The sequence below is a fragment of the Balaenoptera acutorostrata genome, chromosome 2 (genome assembly GCF_949987535.1).
Source record: "Balaenoptera acutorostrata chromosome 2, mBalAcu1.1, whole genome shotgun sequence".
NCBI lineage: Eukaryota > Metazoa > Chordata > Mammalia > Artiodactyla > Balaenopteridae > Balaenoptera > Balaenoptera acutorostrata.
In genome coordinates, this window is record NC_080065.1 from 155,528,923 (window position 1) to 155,549,493 (window position 20,571).

A 20,571-nucleotide genomic window follows, 5' to 3' on the forward strand; every position below is an offset into this window, starting at 1 on the left:
CCTGCCCAACTCCTTGGCAGGCATGTCCTCAGCCAGACCTCTGGGGCTGGAGGGATCCGGGAGTGGAGAGTCTGCAGAATTAGGGCATCAGCAAGCTGGAGTGGGTCCAAAAGCTAGCAGCCTGTGTGGGGACAGGATTTGAAATGAGGCCAAGTGTGGAGGGAATGAAGAAACGGGGAGTCTTTATTCAGGAGAAGAGAACTCTGAGTCCCCTGAGGGTCCTCTCAAGGTTTGTTTTTGGGCAAAGGTTTAATTTTATTCAGTGTTGACTGACAGTGCCATTGAATGCAAACTGCAAGGAAGCAGATTTAAAGGTGACACAAAGAAGAGCTCTGAAGGAGTTCCTCTGAATGGATTGCTTTAGGAGGTATTATAGTGCTAATAAAGAGAAAAGTGACTACTTTTTATTGAGCACTTACTCTGGCCAGACACAGAGTAAAGACTTTTTCTGTGTATTGATCTCAGCCAAGCTTCCAAGGAACTCTTCAGGGTAGGGACCATCATCTCCTCCTTTCTATAGTTGAGGAAAATGAGGCTTGGGGAGGTGAGGTTGCTGCTCAGGCAGGCTGCCGCTGGCCCCCTACAGTGCCTCTGTGTGAATTACAAAGATACACCCCTCCCCTGGTGGACACAGTGCTTAGGTAGGGCCCAGGCCTTGGCAGGCAGATCAGAGGTTGGGTGCCAGCCTCTACTGCTCTCTTTGGCTTGGTGGCCTTGTGCCGGACAAAGCCTGCACAATCATACTCTGCAACCCTGGGCTTGAGACCGGAGCTGGCAAAGGGCAGAACTGGGCTCAGGAGCCACATTTGTCTTACTCCAGAGACACTGGCTCATAACTCCCGAGCTTTATTATCTCTCAGGATTGAGACTTGCCACCCCTATGAATACTCACGAAGGCTAGTTGGTCCCTTGGTGAAAGGGCTGATTTGTATAGGTCTTTGGACTAAAAAGCCTACGAGTTCCCTCCTTTTCCCGCAGAGAATGCAGCTCAGAGAGTGTGGCAAACAGAAGCCTGAGGCAGGGTCTGGTGAACACCTGAACACCTGCCATCAGATGCTGTGGAGAGGCAGTGGATGCAGGGAATGAACAAGGCACAGGACAGGGTTGAAGTCCTGGCTCTGTGATTTACCACTCTGTGGGTGGGTCTTGGGTAAGCTACTCAAACCATCTGAACCTCAGTTTCCTCCTCTGTAAAGTGGGCATAGTACTACCTCATGCGGTAGTTGTGATGACAACATGAAAGGGCAGTTGAGAAGATGCTTCTCTGTGATATAGTGGAGGAACATTATAAATGCCGCTTGTTTATATTTGAGAAGGGTTTTGACCTCATTTCTTTCCAAGGCCTCTTCACTGATGTGATCACTGCTTTCACTGCATCCATAAGTTTTGATAGGTTGTATTTTCATTTGTATTTGTCTTAAAATATTTTTTGATCTCGCTTGTGAGTTCTCCTTTGACCCACTGGTTGTTTAAGGGTATGTTGTTCCATTTACACGTATTTGTGAATTTTCCAGTTTTTTTTTTTTTCTGTTTTTCATTTCTAGCTTCATTCCTTTGTGATTGGAAAAGATGCTTTGTATAATTTCAGTCTTTTTTTAATTTATTGAGACTTGCTTTGTGGCCTAACATGTCATCTATCTGGAGACTGTTTCATGTGCACTTGAGAAGAATATATTCTGCTGTTGTAGGATGGAGTATTCTGTATACGTCTGTTAGAACTAGTTATTATTTTTTAAAATTTTATTTATTTTTGGCTGCATTTTGGGTCTTTGTTGCTGCGTGCGGGCTTTCTCTAGTTGCAGTGGGCGGGGGCTACTCTTTGTTGTGTTGTGCGGGCTTCTCATTGTGGTGGCTTCTCTTGTTGTGGAGCACGGGCTCTAGGCACGTGGGCTTCAGTAGTTGTGGCAGGCGGGCTCAGTAGTTGTGGCTCGCAGGCTCTAGAGTGCAGGCTCTGTAGTTGCGGCACACGGGCTTCGTTGTTCCACGGCATGTGGCATCTTCCCGGACCAGGAATCGAACCCGTGTCCCCTACATTGGCAGGCAATTCTTAACCACTGTGCCACCAGGGAAGTCCCAAGACTAGTTATCTATAGTGTTGTTTAGGTCTTCTGTTTCCCTATTGATTTCATGCCTACTTGTTCTATCCACTATTGATAGTAGAGTATTAAGGTCTCCAATTATTATTGTAGAACTATCTATTTCTCCCTTTAATTGTGTCAATGTTTGCCTCATATATTTTGGTGTTATATTATTAAGTACATATATGTTTATAATTGCTATATCTTCTTGGTGTATTGACTCTTTTGCCAATATATTATGTCCTTCTTTGTCTCTTGTAACAATTTTTGACTTAAAGTCTATTCTGTCTAATGTTGGTATAACCACCAAGCTCTCTTTTTGTTGCTATGTGTGTGGAACTTCTTTCCCTCATTCTTTTATTTTGAACTTATTTGTATCTTTGGACCTAAAGTGAATCTCTTGTAGACAACATATAGTTGGATCATGGTGGATTGATTGATTGATTGATTGATTGATTGATTGATTTCATGGTGGATTTTTAAAAAAATCTTTTCTGTAAATCTCTGCCTCTTGACAAAAGGGTTTAATCCATTTACATTTGAAGTATATACTCATAAGGAGGGACTTACTTCTTCCATTTTGCCATTTGTTTTCTATGAATCTTACATCTTTTTTTGTTCCTCAATTTTTCATTACTACCTTCTTCTATGTTTAACTGATTTTGTCTGGTTTACTGTTTTTTCCCTTCTCTATATTTTTTCGTTATTTTCTTAGTGGTTAACCTGAGTTTTACCACCAGTATCTTACGTTTATAACAATATAGTTTAAGTTAAAACCAACTTAGCTTCAATAGTATGCAAAAATCTCTGCTTCTATATAAGTTTGTTTCTTCCCTTTTGTATTGTTACTGTCACACATTACATCTTTATTCACCCCATGCCTGTTACCATGGATTTGTAATTATTGCTTTCTGTATTTGTCTTTCCAATTGTCTATCAGTGATGGAATCCCTGTTTTTGTTTATCTCTTCATTTCTCCTTCATTTTTGAAGATTAATTTTGTGTGGTATAGAATTCTTGGTTGACATTTTTTTTTTCTTTCAGCACTTTAAATATGTCATCCACTGCTTTCTAGCTTCACTGGCTTCCGAAAAGAAATCATGTGTTAATTTTATTGAAGATTCATTGAACATGATGAATTGCTTCTCTCTTGCTACTTTTAAGACTCTCTGTTTCTGGTTTTTGACAATTTGACTATTATGTCTTGGTATGGATCTCTTTAAGTTTATCCTGCTTGGATTTCATTGAGCTTCTTGGATGTGTAGATTCATGTCTTCCATCAAATGCAAGTTTTTTTTTTTTTTTTAAGTGTATTCTAATTAATTAATTTATTTATTTTTGGCTGTGTTGGGTCTTCGTTTCTGTGCGAGGGCTTTCTCTAGCTGCAGCAAGCAGGGGCCACTCCTCATCGCGGTGCGCGGGCCTCTCACTATCGCAGCCTCTCTAGTTGCGGAGCACAGGCCAGACACGCAGGCTCAGTAGCCGTGGCTCACGGGCCCAGTTGCTCCGCGGCATGTGGGATCCTCCCAGACCAGGGCCCGAACCCGTGTCCCCTGCACTGGCAGGCAGACTCTCAACCACTGTGCCACCAGGGAAGCCCCCAAATGCAAGTTTTTGACCATTATTTCTTCAAATTTTCTTTCTGCCACTTTCTCTTTCTTTCCTCTCATTATAGAACTCCCATTATGTGGATGTTGGTGTGCTTGGTATTGTTCCACAGGTCCCTTAGGATCTGTTAATTTTTCTTCATTCTTTTTCTTTCTGCTCCTCAGTCTGGCTAATCTCAACAGACCTATTTTCAAGGTCATTGATTCCTTCTGACTGCTCACATCTGATGCTGAACCTCTCTAATAAAATTTTCACATTTGTTATTGTACTTTTCAGCTCCAGAATTTTTATCTGATTCCTTTTTATAATTTCTCTCTCTTTGACTATATTCTCCATTTTCTGAGACATTATTCCCCTGGTTTCCTTTAGTTCTTTGTCCATAGTTTCCTTTAGATATTTGAGCATACTTAAGGTAATTGATTTAAAGTCTTTCTCTCCCAAGTCCAGTGTCTGTCCTTCTTCAGGGACAGTTTCTATTAATTTCTCTTTTTCCTGTGAATGGGCCGTACTTTCTTGTTTCTTACATGCCTCATAATTTTGTGCTGAAAACTGGATATCTTGAATATTATGATATGCTAACTCAGATGTCAGAGTCTCCCTCCTTGCCAGGGCTATTGCCACTGCTTGATATAGATTGTAGTAGTTTGTTTGTTTAGTGACTTTTCTAAAGTATTTTTGTTAAGACTGTATTGTTTGTTGCATGCGGTCACTGAAGTCTCTAAATGCCTGGAATTGAGAGAAAAAAACACCTAGTCTTTGCAGCTGTGCGTGTGTGTTGGGGCTTACGTTCAACACTTAGCCAGGCCATTTACAACTCTGCCTGAGCCTGCATTTCCTCCCTGTATGGAGCTTGAAGGTCAACAAGAGCTGAGAGCTTTGGGCTTTCTCCCATCCTTTTTCAACATGTGTCCAACTCTGCATGGCCTTCTAGATCCCCTGCAATAGGTGGTATTCTTCAAAGCTCTTATTCTCCAAAGCATTTCACTCCTAGGCCTTTCCTCCCAGGTTTATTAGTGGTATTATTGTTTGCCCAAACTTATATTCTTTGCCCTGTATGGAAGCAGTTAGTTCTTTTGACTTTAAATGTTTTTGATCAACGCCCTGTGCATAGCTGCTTCTCTCCCTTAAGAGAGTCCCAAGTCAGGGAAATAAAGGCAAGCTCATGGCTTTAGTCCTTCAGGGAACCCACAGACAGATCAAAACAAGCAACTACTGTACAGTTTCTTGGGACAAGGTCTGCTTTGCTCCCTCCAGCCCCAGGAACCCACAGGAACACGGAACACCATCTTCAAGACTGCCGCTAAGATGGGGAGTAGAGAATGGGATAAGGATAGGTTAAAATGCTACAAAACTTTACCAGGTTTCAGTTGCCTTTTCTTGAGTAAGCATTTGCTTGGTTGCTCTAAACTTTTGACTATTTTTCAGAGTTCTGATAAAGTTGATTCTGACCATTTTTGCTGGATTTTTAATTGCTTCTTTGGAGGGACAGGCGCTTGGAACTCCCTACTTCACCATTTTTGCTGATTTCACTTGAAGTAATTTTAAAATGCATTTTGTTTGTTGACACATGAGGAAACTCAGGAGCAAAGGGAGAGGGAATGAACTGAGTCAGTGGTAAGACTACCAGGAGGACTCAGGATTCCTCTCATTTAGTTAATCTACCTCCTGCACTGCTTGGTCACATGGTTCATCAGCAGCAAGTCTCTCCTTGGTTCAAAGACCTCTGGGATTAGAGAGACAAAGCAAGGGTCTCCTCATGGGCTCCGCCACATCCACTCTGCCTCCCTCCATCCACTCCCCCAACAGCAGTCGGCGTGATGGGGTTACATCACTCCCCTGCTTAACAGCCTTCAGCCTTCTATCCACTGGTGTATTTATACAATGGAATATTATTCAGCCATAAAAATGAATGAAGTAATGATAGTTGCTACAACATGAATGAATCTTAAAAGCCTTGTGCTGAGTAAAAGAAACCAGTTGCAAAAGACCACATATTATATGATTCTATTTGTACGAAATGTCCAGAATAGGCAAATCTGTAGAGACAGAAAGTAGATTAGTGGCCGATTGTGGCTCAGGGGACTTTTTTGAGGTGATGAGAATGTTCTAAAATTAATCATGGTGGTGGTTTCACAGCTCTGTGAGTAAATCATCGAATTATATACTTTAAGTGGGCAAATTGTATCTAAATAAAGCTATTACCAAATAACTAAGTAAAATCTGTCCAGCTACCCGTTCTCTTGGAGTAAAGCCCAAAGTCATCGTGAAGCCCTGCATGATTTGGTTCCTGCCTCTCCAGCCTCCTCTGTGTCACCCCCCTCCTCCCTTATACTCCATGCACAGCAGTTTCCTTTTTGCTCTCTGAATGTGCCAAGTGTCTTCCTCACTCGGGGCCTTTGTGTATGCTATTCCCACTTCCTGAAATGCCCTTCCCCCCTTTCTGTTCCCATAGCTGACTTGTTTGAATCCTCCATGTATAATCAGCTCAGGGGGTCCTTTCTTAACTACCCCAACAAAAATCGATGCCTCCTCTATCAGGCCCTATTTGTTTCTTACATCACATGTATCATATTTTGTAACCTTATATTTATTTGTGTATTCACCAAAAGAGCAAGATCAGTGCCTAGCATGTGCCTGGCATATTGTAGGCACTTACTGAGTATCTGCTGCATGAATGAATGAGGACAACCTTGTAGGATCATACCATCCATCCTCCTGAAGGTCTTTCCTTAAATCGAAACACTTGTGTTTTGATTCACATGTCAAATCAAACATCATTGTGTCCTATTCTGTTCTTGAAGAACTTCCAAGCTGGATATTCCTTAAACAAGCTTCATCCCTAGGTTGACAGTATGGCCTGGTCCTCACTTAGCAAGTGATGCTGAGCAGGGGCTGAGCACTGCAATGATACAGTGTAATCTCACATTCCAAGGGATTAGCAGAGGCTCCCGTACCACACAGGGGACTCTGGGTGTTTTCATAGCCAATTGCTACTCCCCAGAAGCTGACAGTGTAAATGGGAAGGTAGACAGTGTAAATGAGTGGTAGAAAGACTGGCATTTTAGGCTGCTGTCACCAGGTTGGAGTAATTGGGGAGCAGCAAGTAGCCCACAATAGCAGTTGAGAATATGGAAGTTAGATAACTGGTTTTCCTGTCACTTCCTAGCCTGATGATTTTGGCCAAATTGTTTAACCTCTCAGCACCTCCATTTCCTTATCTGCAAAATGGGATCACAGTTTACACCTCGCAGGGTTGCTGTGGGAATGGAATGAGAGGATGTGCTGAGCACACGCAGGGTGTACAGTGGGAGGTCAACCATGGGAGATGACATAAACGCCATCCTTGTCACTCAGACTGGAGTGCAGGACCTGTGCTAGGGAGAGGTCACGTTTGACTAATGAATGGGGGCCCTTGGGAGCCAGGCTGGGCCTGCATTGACTCCTGTGGCAGGCAGTGGTTTCTACATTGGTTTGGTTTAGCCATGTGGGCTGCATGGTCATCAGGTAAAGTCAAGAAAGGAAGGGCAGGAAGGAGCAGAGATTCTTGGTATCCAGAGGTCTCACCAGGCTGCCTCTCTGTTCCATTTCACAGCCATATACAACTTCCAAGGGAGCGGAGTCCCCCAGCTCTCTCTGCAGATTGGCGATGTGGTGCGAATACAGGAGATCTGTGGAGGTGAGTCACTGGCCCAGGCAACCATTGGATGCCAGGAGCTTGCTGGTGGTGTTGGGACACCCCCAGGACATACCCAGCACCTCCAGCCCTCTCTTGGAACTTGCACCTCTGTGCAGTCTATTTAAATACATTTTGCTAATATTAGTATTTCAGATTTACTGAAAATAATGCTTTGTTATTGTAGGAATTCATACTTAGAAACAAAAGTCAAACTGGATGGTCTGATGTTCATTGTGCTCTCTATTTGCCCAGCCATGGAGCTGTTGGGCCCTATGACACCTTGTAGATATACTTCTTTATTAGTTTCAACACCATTATAAAAGAATATCAGCATTATTAGGGTTTTGAAGGGTCCAGTAAATTATAATCCTGATTCCAGGAGGACTGCTGTACATAGCTGTGTGGTTTGGGCACTGCATCTGGACCAGGGAGCAGTGCTCACTCCCTTCAGCAAGCTGGGTGCCCTGTCTTGGGCAAAATGGCATCTCTTTCTTCCTACAGAGGTGTCATCTCTTGGGAAGCCAAGTGTCTGTTGGGCTGTGTCCACTATCGTGGCGATGGTGGTGGTAGGGGGTGGTTTTTAAAGTTTGCACGAAGGTTAATGGCCTTGGACTCATGAGTCAGGCCATTAGAAATCAATGTATCACCTATGTCACTGATAAAATTGACATTGGGAGCACGGCTTGGGTGTAAGTGTCGAATGAGCTTGCTCATGGGCTGACTACATTCAGGCAAGCTCTCCCAGCCCTCACTGCCTAGCTGGACCACCACGGATCTCTCCCTGCCTGGGCCTGACTATAATACTGCTGTGTGGAGGGCGTAGAGTGTGTCCTTCCTGTGGTCAGGCAGAGCAAAGAGAAAGGAGGGCAGAGTGGGCTCTGTCCCTGTTCCCCAGCTAATCCCTCAGGTTAGGCTCTCCTGTGCTGGGATGGGGGTGAGGGGTGGGCAGGAGGCAGGTGTGCTACTGTTAAGGAGGCCCCCTCAAGGGGAAATAGAGGGCCGGAGGAAAGGAGGTTGCCTACAGAGCTAGCCATCTTTGGGTTCTTAACCACATAGTGAGTACTGTGCTAAATTCCCATAACACGTTAGTCTAGTTACTCCTCACAGCCACCTGCAGGACAGGTGGTATCTTCAGCCCTAGATTAGCTATATGCAATTAACAAGGCGCCTCTGCAGATTGGTGAAGGATTGCGTGTGCACATACACATACACACACGGACACATGCACTCACACACACACACACACACACACACACACACACACAAATGCAAACCAAAAAGCAAACAAACAGAAAACGCTTTTTGGAGGGAGAAAGAATTTGATATTTGATATTTCAAAGCAGCTTTAAAGGAATCATCATGGGGGAAATGAGAACTTTGTTCACCTTCCTTACATTTATTTTATGCTTTAGTACTGTTGCTATTTATTTATTTATTTTTTAAGGATTTCTTTTTTTAAAAAAAAAAATTATTTATTTATTTATTTATTTTTGGCTGCATTGGGTCCTGGTTACTGTGCATGGGCTTTCTCTAGTTGTGGCAAGCAGGGGCTACTCTTCATTGCAGTGTGCAGGCTTCTCATTGCGGTGGCTTCTCTTGTTGCAGAGCATGGGCTCTAGGCGCGCAGGCTTCAGTACTTGTGGCATGTGGGCTTAGTAGTCGTGGCATGTGGGGTCTAGAGTGCAGGCTCAGTAGGTGTGGCATGCGGGCTCCAGTAGTTGCGGCTCATGGGCTCTAGGTACGCGGGCTTCAGTAGTTGTGGTGCATGGGCTCAGTAGTTGTGGCTCGTGGGCTCTAGAGCTCAGGCTCAGTAGTTGTGGCTCATGGACTCTAGGTGAGTGGGCTTCAGTAGTTGTGGCTTGTGGGCTCAGTAGTTGTGGCTCGTGGGCTCAGTAGTTGTGGCTCGTGGGCTCTAGAGCTCAGACTCAGTAGTTGTGGCCCGTGGGCTCAGTAGTTGTGGCTCATGGGCTCTAGGTGAGTGGGCTTCAGTCGTTGTGGCACGTGGGCTCAGTAGTTGTGGCACGTGGGCTCTAGAGTGCAGGCTCAGTAGTTGTGGCGCACGGGTTTAGTTACTCTGCGACATGTGGGATCTTTCCCGACCAGGGCTTGAACCCGTGTCCCCTGCATTGGCAGGCGGATTCTCAACCACTGCACCACCAGGGAAGCCCACTGTTGTTATTTTGGACATCGTGCACTTTTCAGTGTCCAGGCCTCTATAGTGCCCAGTCTGGCCCTATTTTACACACAGAGTGAGTGGGACTGGGGGAGGGGTAGGGATCTGATTCCAAACACCCTGCCCTCCTCCCACAGTGCAATTCTACCCTTTACAAATGTAGTTCTACTCAATGGCAGATAAGCAAACTCTAGGTGTCTACCAAGGGCAAAGATTGAAAATAAAAACAGCAAGCAAAACAACTCTCCTCAGTGTCACTTTTGTGCTACTGGATGCTAATCCCGAGAAACAGGCAGAGACCTCAGATTTGCAGGTGAAGGAGCAAGGCTCAGGGAAGAGAAATGACTCGCCTAGGCTCACACAGTGAGCCAGTTGCTGTTCTCTCCTCTCTCCTAAGACTGCTCCCTTTTCTCCACCCCATGCCTACCAAGGCAGTGAAAAAGCCTCAGAATGTTTTCTGTGTCCTACATTTTGAAATTCAGATGAGTGTTTTTTTCTTCTTTTCATGCAATTTCCCTGGAGAAAGTGCTTCAGGGCAGGAAACTGACCACATAGGTTGCATGTAATCAGAGCCTTTCTTTACTTTTGCCTGGCCTATAGCCTGACCTTCAAAAAGGCTGCACTTGCTGACTCAAGTCACCTTTGTTTTGGGGATTATCCTCCTTGCTCCTAAGCTCTTTAGTTCTGGTTTCCCATTTTAAATTTTGTTTTATCAGTCTTATTTTAATGCATCCTTGTAATAAGCAGCCACAGTACTTTTCTGGAAAGAGCTGGACATATTAATTTAGCAAGTGATTGCCAGTTCATGAATACTTTGAAAATACATTTGGAAGTCTGTTAGACTGATTCTAGATATCTGAGGAATTGGTATGAAAATTATTAGGATTTATCATGCATGCACTGATACCCATATAGAGTTTTCAAACTGGAATTTATAGGATCCTAAGAGTCCCTGAGGGCCTTAGATGGCTAAGGGCTCTGAGATCAGGCCTGGTCTTATCTTTTTTACATGCGGGGAGTTCTGCTTATGATTCCAGTTGAAAAACAGTTCCTCTGCAGATATAAAAAAGTGAAAACCACAGTGTTAGTCAAAAATTAGTCAAAATGACATAATAGAAAAAATATAGGTGTGCTTATATCACCGTCTTGCAGAAACCTACTCAAAAAATAAAATCCAGCCAATTGAGAGATGAATCAAAATGTTAAAATATAGGAATTGAAAAGCTGTGATAAGAGGAAGTACTGGCGAGCATTGAGTCCAAGTGAATTGATTTGTCAAAATTAGTATTAAAAGTCATGATAGTGGGCTTCCCTGGTGGCGCAGTGGATGAGAATCTGCCTGCCAATGCAGGGGACACGGGTTCAAGCCCTGGTCTGGGAAGATCCCACATGCCGCAGAGCAACTAGGCCCGTGAGCCACAATTACTGAGCCTGCGTGTCTGGAGCCTGTGCTCCGCAACAAGAGAGGCCACGATAATGAGAGGCCCGCGCACCGCGATGAAGAGTGGCCCCCACTTGCCGCAACTAGAGAAAGCCTTCGCACAGAAACGAAGACCCAACACAGCCATAAATAAAATAAATAAATAAATTTAAAAAAAAGTCATGATAGTTACGACTACCAAAAAGAACGTCATTGTTCGAAAACTGCAAAATGTACCCCACCCCCCGCAAAAAAAAGGAATACAATTGAGAAGTGGAGAGGGGAATGGAATAGAATAGATATAGTCTTGAAGATTCAAAGCACATTTCTCCAGATATTAATTAATCAGCAATGATTAATTCTAGGTGGTAGGAATGTGAATATTTTTATTTTGTATTTTTCAATAATTTTAAAATTTCCTCTCTCCTCCACGAAAAGAAAAGAAAAGAAGGAAGGAAGGAAGGGAGGAAGGAAAGGAGGAAGGAAGGAAGAAAAGAAAGAAAGAAGAAAGAGAAAGAAAAGAAGTAGAAAAAGCATGGGCTTTTTTTTTTTTTTAAGGATTTTCTTATTTATTTATTTATTTATTTATTTATTTATTTTTGGCTGTGTTGGGTCTTCGGTTCGTGCGAGGGCTTTCTCCAGTTGCGGCAAGCGGGGGCCACTCTTCATCGCGGTGCGGGGACCGCCCTTCATCGCGGTGCGCGGGCCTTTCTCTATCGCGGCCCCTCCCGTCGCGGGGCACAGGCTCCAGACGCGCAGGCTCAGCAATTGTGGCTCACGGGCCCAGCCGCTCCGCGGCATGTGGGATCTTCCCAGACCAGGGCTCGAACCCGTGTCCCCTGCATTAGCAGGCAGATTCTCAACCACTGCGCCACCAGGGAAGCCCAAGCATGGGCTTTTGAATCAGAAAGTTATTCTCTGCTCCACTTAGCCGCTAGCTTAGTGATCTTAGGGAAGTAAGCCTCAGTTTTCTCACCTGCAAAAATGGATTATCATCACCTTGCTTCTGGGTGTGTTATGAGGATAAAATGAGAGAAGTAGAGAAGCTGTTTAGCATCATGCCTGGCTCCTAGGTACTCTGTGTTGAATTCCATGTCTTCCCCCCATTAAACAGAGCTACACTGAGACTGACAGGTATGTATCTATCTTAGCAATATCACACAGGGAACACAGAAGATGGCCCTCTGATTGCCTGGAGTGGGTGAGGCTAGCCCTTCTTTGCCTGTGCACTAAACTTACTCAGCCAGATGAATGGGGAAAACAAAAATCTGAGCTGAAACCTTAGGCATGAATGAATTTCCTTTCACTAGAGCTCTAATGTTTTTAGTATTTCCTTTTAGGTAATATTTTGTTGTGATAAAAACTCAAACAATTCAGAAGGGCGCCCATTGCTAAGCCTTCCTAATAGACATCCTAATGCCTATTTCTTTGTCCATATTACATCTCTCAGACTGTCTCTCCTACCCAGAGGCAGCATAAACATTCTGCTTCCTGATTTTAGATGTGGAAAACACATGTAAGTGTTTATGAAGTAGTCAGAACTCCTCATGGGGGAATAAATGTGAAAAAGGAGTGTTATTTTTCCCCAATCACTTCCTTCAGTTATATTTGGTTGACATCTTTCCTGATATTTAACAACATCTCAAAAGAAGGCTTCAATTCCATATGCAGTTTAATGCTCCTCTCCTGCTTCCCTTTTCCTAGCTTAAACAAGCCTGGGGGTAGGGGGAGTTTGGGGTGCTCTCTCTCTGATTCTTTGACTTCCTGATCAAATAAGCCAAAAGATCAGCCAGTCCCCTGCACGAATAGCCATGTAGCTGGGGAACAAGATGCCAGATGCCCGCTATATCTCTGAGTGAATCTTCGGGACTGCACCCTTCACGCTTGGATTTTGTCTGGGGGTAAGAGAGCTCTACCATGCACTCCTAAGGCAACAACAGCTGCCTCTGAAGACAACTCCAATCTCCTGATTACTTAGACAGTGGTGAGGGGATGTTCCTTGGGGGTATCCCACATTACTTAGACTCTTTCTTATGAGCCCGTCAGAGGGAATGTCTACTCCACTCTCAGTTATTTGCTACCTGACTCTTCCTTTCCAGAACAACAGGGAAGGTTCCATTCTGTCTACTGATACACACACTTGCCCGGGTTATGGGGGCCCACTCTTAGTGGCAAAGAGAATGGGATTTCTAGACAGTGGTTTCCAAGGTGCTTTTGAATTTCATTTACCAGTAAAATGGAACAAGGGGAAGGGATGAGGGAGGAAGCTGACACAGTTTAACCTCCTTAAGGTAAGGCATAGCTTTTATTGTCATTGTTTTCTAAAAACTGGGACTATACTGTACATACCATTCTGAGACTTGTTCTTCTCACTTAAAAATATCTGGAATTCCTTCTAAGCTGGCACATGTGAATCACCTCAACCTTGGTTCAGCTGCAAAGAGCTCTGCATGAAGAGTTCTGAATCTCCCACTTGCTGAGTGGGGTACACCCAGAGCCATGCAGCCTCTTCTCTACTGACAACTCCACCGAGAGTGATCTTGACCCATCTGAGTCCTTTGCTTTTAGGGCACGGCGGGGTTGGGGGGGGGGACATTATGCGCACTTAATAGGGTATTTTTTTAAAGTGCCACTTTGCAGGGAGATGGTCCTTTGTTTAGATCTGCTCTAGAAACAGGTTGGTGTGAAAGGGACTCCATTTTCTTAAGTTAAGGCTGTTTCATTGTGGGGAGTTGGTAAGTGAAGTTTTCTTCCCTTTTGTTTGTGGGTGAGGCTAAAACGTTAGTAAACTTCCATTATGTTGAATTTGAAGAATGTTTCATTTACTTTGTTGTTATGGGAGTATGTTGAAATGACTTCACCAAAAAAACCCCACAAGAAATCCAAAAAACAATATTCAAAATCTGTAGGTTCTGGAAATAAAATAGAAAATACACCTAAGTTTCTCTGGTTAATGATGATGATGATGATTATGGATTTTTAAATGACATAATTGTATTTACTAATTTTTTTAACACCATATGCCAGACACCATACAAACTCTGAATTCCTTATCTAATTTAAGCCTATGAGACGGGCACTATTATTGTTCACATTTTACAAATAAGGAAACTAAGGCTTAGAGAAATGCACTAACTTGTCTAAGATCACGCAGAAGTTGCAGATCTTCATTCAAATCCAGGCTTTGATTCCAGAGCTCATACCCTTAACCACTGACTGATACTGGCTTCTGTTATATTCTTCTTGATGTTATTAGATATTTCAATCAAACAGGAAAGTGAAATACACCCAGGCACACACCACTCAAATAAACAGATATTAACATTTTTCCTTGTTTAGTTCATACATATTTTTTTTTAAAGAAATAAACATTTTAGGTGCAACTGAGATCCCCTGTTTACCCCTCTCCTCTTCCATTCTTGTCTTTTTGTCCATTCTTCAGGTAACACTCATCCTGAAATTGGTATGTCTTCTTCCAGTCTAAGGTTTTGTACCTTTACCAGATGTGTTCACCTTCATAATTCTGTTTAAACAATAGTTTGTGCAACAACCGTGTATGGTAGCTGTTATTTTCCTCATTTGACAGGTGAAAACACTGAGGCTTAAGTGACATGACCAAAGATCACACTGCCGGGAGAGGGCAGAGAGAGGACTGGATTTCTAGGATGTGGATTCTTTTTTGATGTTCTGGGATGCTTTTAATCTCTCCTCCTTTTTCCCCTCCCCACGCAACTCCTGGGTGATTAGAGAATTTAGGTACATTTCATTTTGATATTTGGAATGTGGGAAAGGAGGACAGTTGGAGTTTATCATTTTCCATAAGAATGGTAAAAAAAATTCCCTTTCCTCATATTCCCCAGGATGCACTTTGTGAGTTTTCTATTTATAAAGTTTTCATGGATAGGGTTAGACAAAAGAAGCCCTTTCTATTACTTAACTGAAAGGGCATTAAGCCAGGGGACAAGTCCTGGGGTGTGGTAAATGCTGTGTTACCCTGAGCCTGGTTTTGATCATGGCGTCTCTTGTCATGGATTTTGCTATGTGTGCCAACTATTGTTATCTGCCCAGTCAGGTCTTGGAGTACAGCCAGATATAACTGACCGGTGACCAGATTAGGGAGTGGACATCAGGGGTCATAGAGGTCAGTGATTCAGCAGGGTTGGGGATATCGGAAAAAGTCCTAAGGACAGCTCGGATGCAGTGGATGCTTTATCATCATCCAGCAAGTGGAGATGGTGGTAAGCCTGTCTCATCGAGGATCACTGGGGATTTATTTCTGAAAGCACCTGGCCCAATGTCATGTACGCAGTAGGTGCACAGTCAGTGTTTGTTGAACTTAAATCTGGGAGCCAGAATGTATATATGCTGGCGGTAAGCGTCAGTCGATTTCTTGCTCAGGAGTGAGTTGAAGTTTTGCGAATCAGGATACCGACAAGGGGTGGCAAGTTACTGATTCTCAAGGGTGAGAGAGGGCAATGTCACTGGAAGGCAAGGGTCCCTGATGGAGCCCCTGTCGTGGAGAGCCAGATGTGGGCATGACTGGTGGTCCCTTGGTTGTTTTCCTACTATCTGGTGGATTTTGGTGGCCTTGGCCAATAAGGTGGATTCAGGTCACTGCAACCAAGAAACCCTTAACTGTATCTGTGCTTTAAGAGAACGTTATCTGTATTTGTGCTCATCGCATGGGGGACAATGTGGGGGAACAGCTTCGAGGGCTGGCTTTGAAGCCACACAGACTTGCCCTTGAACCCTGGCATACCTCAACTGACTTGAATCTCAATTTCTTCATCTACAGAATGGGAATATTACTTAGCTCACAGTATGGATATGAGCACTAAATGAGAGAATACATGTACAACACTTAGCATACAGCTTTGTGTGCATTAAGCGATCAATTAATGGTAGCTAGTAATGTTACAGAGATGCTCTTATATCTTGTTGGTTGAATGGGAAAGAACTGCAAATAAAGGAGGTTGTTCTACTGCAGTACTAGAGTGTCACCTCCAGAGTCAGATGCTGGGATTTAGGTCTTAACTGCATTACTCACTAGCTGTGTGACCATGAGCAAGTTGCTTAATCTCTCTGTGCCTCTCTATTTTCATTTGCAGAATTGAGGCAATAATAGTACTTACTTTATAGAATCATTGTGAAGATTAATTTATAATTTGAAAAAAACAAAACAAAAAACTTTACCAGAGTTCCTGGCACACAGCAAGCACTATTGTTAATGTAATATAAGCATTATTGTTCACAGTTAATTATTACCGATAGTTATAGGGAAAATTATTAGAGGAGTGTGAAAATAGAATGTGATTCTTCATGAAGTAGAAAGTTTTCCACCACTGGAAGTACTTAGTGGGGTTGTAGTTTTGGGGATTCAGATGTTGGGAGGATGGAAATATTAGGCAAATACCATGCTCCTTCTTCCATTAGACAGGAAGCACAGTATGATGGCTGTTTACGTTCAGATCCTGGCATTGTCACTTACTAGCTGTGTAACTGTGGTCAAGTTACTCAACTTCTCTGTGCCTCAGGTGGGCCACTCTTCTGTAAAATGGGATAATTGAATTTCCCACCTCATGTGGTTGTTATGAAGATTAAAAGGCTTCATATATGAAGAGTGCTTAGAACGGTTTTTTATTCCAAACCTGAGATTCTTTCTCTCCAGCCTCCATTCCTTCCTTTCTCTCTCCTTCCTTTTCTCCTTCTCTCCTTCCTCTACCTTTCTATCTTTCAAAATAGGAACCACTTTGGGCCCCTGTTGCTTTAGAACTTTCTTTATGACCTGACCCTCAAGCTGGCTCATGACTGGGAGGGGTGACTTTGCATTTTAAGTTGTTTGTTTTGGAGCTTGCACGTATGTCTGTTGAGAACATATTTCGACAACAATCTGTCAGCCCAGTAATGAGGGTTTGCTAATGAGGTTCCCGACAGACGCTTTTTATTTACAGAGATGACAAATGCCACTACTTGGCTGTGCTTGAATCATTTCAAAGGCCAGTAGGCTCATTATAGTCATCAATACTTGCTATGCTGAGGCTCATTTTGTCCGAGGACTGTGTATAATTTGGATTTCTGTTAATTGAGTCATTTTTGATATTCCTGCAAAAGGGAAGAATCTCTTAAAATTCCTGTCCTTTTACCCATCCCTGAACTTGTCTGTTTTGTAATGGCTAACTTCTGCAAATCACATTTTAGACACAATTTGCTGCTGTTAGAACTGCGGCCATTATTTTAGGATGTTTGCCAAACTCCCTCTGACATTCTCAGCCTTTCTGTGTCCCTAAGGCGGAGGTTGAAAACATGCATATGAACACAGGAAGGACCCAGGCAGTTAATGGAAGTAACTGGGGGGCTGGGTAGAGGCTGGTGAGTTGGAGGCGCCTGCTGTGTCTGATGGGCCCAGCTGCTTCTCACCACTAGCCAACTGCAACCATGTGGGAGTACTGGCCACCATCTCTGGGCCTCCTGTTTTCTTCAAAAGAAGGATGAAATTTGCATTTTTATGGGCAATCCCTGTATTTGTGGATGCTTTTTGGAGATGCTGGCAACTAATTCAAGAGACTGTTGAATCCTAGGGCTTTGATCTGTACCTAAGGTCTAAAGCACTTCGCAGTAGTTTCTTTGCCAGTGAAAAACAAACAGCAACAACAAAACCCACCAAGGAACTTGTACGAATAGATGAAAAACCTGTTTCTTTGTTTTCTCTTTGCAGACTGGTATCGGGGATACCTTGTAAAGCACAAAATGTTGCAGGTGAGGTCAATTTGTTTTTATTTGGGACAATATTGGATGTCTGTACATGACCCTGCCAGCCCCCTGGGCACTCATCTCCCACTGTTGCTCCTCTGCAGACTGATTCCGTTCCTCCCTCCTTGTGTCCTGTGATTTCCCCGCTGTGCCTCAGTGCCTTCCCCTTTCACTCATTCTTTAAGGTCAACCTCCAGAGCTCTCTTCTCCCTGAAACTTTTCCTAATATGCCAGTCACATATGATTTTTCGAGTCCCATGGAATCGTGCATTTTTTATTTGAAATTTATCTCCTACTGCCTTTCTTTAGTGTTGCTTGGGGCATTCATCACTTCCTCACCTATGTGTGCAACATGACTCAGAAGGGACAGGTCCAGTCTCCGCCCTCAGGGAGTTCCCCTGCCCCAGCCCCACAGCACACCGCCATCTCCATGGGAGCAAGTGCCTGCTTTTCTCGTCTCCCTACATCTCACGGTGTCTAGCCCAGTGACCGGATGTCCCCAGTGTACATGCTGGCTGAATTTATGAAGGAATTTCCAAGTAATTGATCAACTTCTCTTAACGGAGCTAAGCTTATAGAGCAAGGAAATAATAGATGCTTCTTCCTTCCTCCATCATGAACAATAAAATAAATCCAGAGAGAAAGAGATCTCAAATCAAAGCAACCCATATGCAACCAGGGACACTGTTGCCTCAGGACCTGACCTTTCCTGACTGTGAAGGGTGGCTGCTGTCCCGGGCAGGAGAGGGGAGAGGCAGAGCGCTCTTCTCCCTTAGAGTGAGTCTTTCAGGCACTCCAGCCTTGCCCATCTGATAGGGTGAGTGTCCGCCATGGGGCTGGAGCATCCTTTGGGATCTAGGGCTACTGTGGGATCCTGAACAACTGTTGAAGAACTGGAGAGGAACCAGACCTAAAAGAGTAGATTTGGCACCTACCACTTGTTCTCTTGCACTGGGATTATTCCTGTAAAGTTTGAGGGTTTTACCAGCTAGCAGCTTTTGGAAAAATCATGAAGACCTGGGGTCAGTTTTTTTCTGTAGGGACAAATCATGCTATCTCACCTTGTCTTATCTTATCCCCAACAGGGCATTTTTCCTAAATCCTTTATCCACATCAAAGAAGTGACAGTGGAGAAAAAAAGGTATTTGCCATCCTTCCCCGCACTTGACCCTCCAGTGGCTCATGGATGTCACTGTCCTGTCGACTTTGAAAACCTGACTTGGCAGATGTGAAGGATGCTCAGCCGATCCGTCTTCTTTGTGCTGTGTTTATTTATCTCCTTTCCCTCACTGGATGGGAGATCTAATGCAAACTGATTCGTGTTCACATCTGATTCTGAGGGAGTATTAGTAAATTTGGAGAATCAAACTTTTCACTGGCAGCTGCCTTTGAACTGAATTAAGGTAGATTACTCCTGAATAATGAGCTTGGAGGGCCCACCCAATGAAGGAGGACATTAAAAAGGAAGTCCCTTGCATCTGCATAATGTAATTGGTGTAGATATTAGAGGCGGTTTAGTCTCCTGCCAGGAAGGCCCCTCTCACCAGCTGCAGCTTAATGCAAATTTGCCAACATTTTATCTTCTTAGCACCTGGGTCTCAATTTCACACCATTTTCTCTCCCACCTTAAATAGAAATATCGAGAACATTATTCCTGCAGAAATTCCTCTGGCACAAGAAGTGACAACGACACTTTGGGAATGGGGCAGCATCTGGAAACAGCTCTACGTGGTGAGACTCAAAACCCTGCTCCCTGGGATGGAAGCTTCTTGCAGTTTTTGGCTTGGTTCACATATGGAATTTAGCCTTGACATAGTATAGCAAACAGTATGAGGCTATCAAGGCCCAGAGAGGTTAGGTGACTTTCTCAAAGCCATATAGCGAGCTAGTGACAGAGCCATAGTGAATGGGCATCTGGTGTGATCCTTCTGTTTTTCTTAAACTACTGAAAAAGTCATCAAACTTGAGTATGCTTAAGAATCACCTTGAGAGCTATTAAAAATACAGCTTCCTTCAATGGGGCTCTGCATTTTAATAAACTTAGAGATTTTGATTTGGTGGTCTGCCGATAACACGTTGAGAAATACTGTTCTCATATATTAATTAACTAATGACTTTTGTCCTCAGATCTATGAGGGAGCTTTGACCCTGGAAAAACAAAGAGCGTGTTTTATACGAGTTTTCCCTGTATTGAAGTAAATCTAATTGAAAATCCTCCTTTGATGTGTCTAAAACTCCTAATGAAAGTGAGCAGCTAAGAAAACCATTAAACTGAGAGTGAAAAGGTCAACCAAGGCTTACTGCATATTTGTTACAGCATCGTGTACACCTGCTGGTGCACACGTTCTGTTTGTAGAGTCACATTTTATGGTCATAAGTGTTGACTCCCATGTGGCTATTTCATAATATATGGTAATGGGCATATTCAGTTACCATTCTATAAGTTTCCCAAAGGTTGTTAGGACAGTTTAGGGGGCAAACAGCAGACTTGAGGCTAAAGTGATTTATTATTTATTTCTACCACCCCTTCTACACATCACATACACAGGCACCGTGGAAGCTTGGCCTTTTCCTTAAGAAACCTTTGAATTGCAAGTCTATCATGCCCTTTACCCTAGTAAAGTGATCCTAAAACCTCCAGTTTCATGATTCTTACCATATCTGCATACCACCCGTGAAGTATTTACTTAAAACCTAAGTTGTCTCCCTTTTTAGTAAACTTAAATGACTTACATAAGGAACTTTACAACATGCTGTGTCATTCCAACAATTCTCCAACTCTCCAACACCAACTGGATGCCCTATAATTCAATTCAATTCAGTTGTAACACTGACTCCCCAGAGTTTAAGGGCTCAGTTCTACACG

At 43.5% G+C, this 20,571-nt stretch overlaps 1 protein-coding gene across 1 annotated transcript in view; it reads left to right on the forward strand.

Moving 5' to 3' along the window:
* The window catches only part of DOCK2 (dedicator of cytokinesis 2), a 418,871-nt gene that overhangs the window by 14,493 nt on the left and 383,807 nt on the right, over nucleotides 1–20,571 (forward strand). The window contains exons 3-6 of the mRNA XM_028163781.2: nucleotides 7,279–7,362; nucleotides 17,671–17,711; nucleotides 18,791–18,846; nucleotides 19,340–19,436. Of these exons, the coding sequence (XP_028019582.2) occupies nucleotides 7,279–7,362; nucleotides 17,671–17,711; nucleotides 18,791–18,846; nucleotides 19,340–19,436 (278 nt within the window). The remainder of the gene's footprint in view (nucleotides 1–7,278; nucleotides 7,363–17,670; nucleotides 17,712–18,790; nucleotides 18,847–19,339; nucleotides 19,437–20,571) is intronic.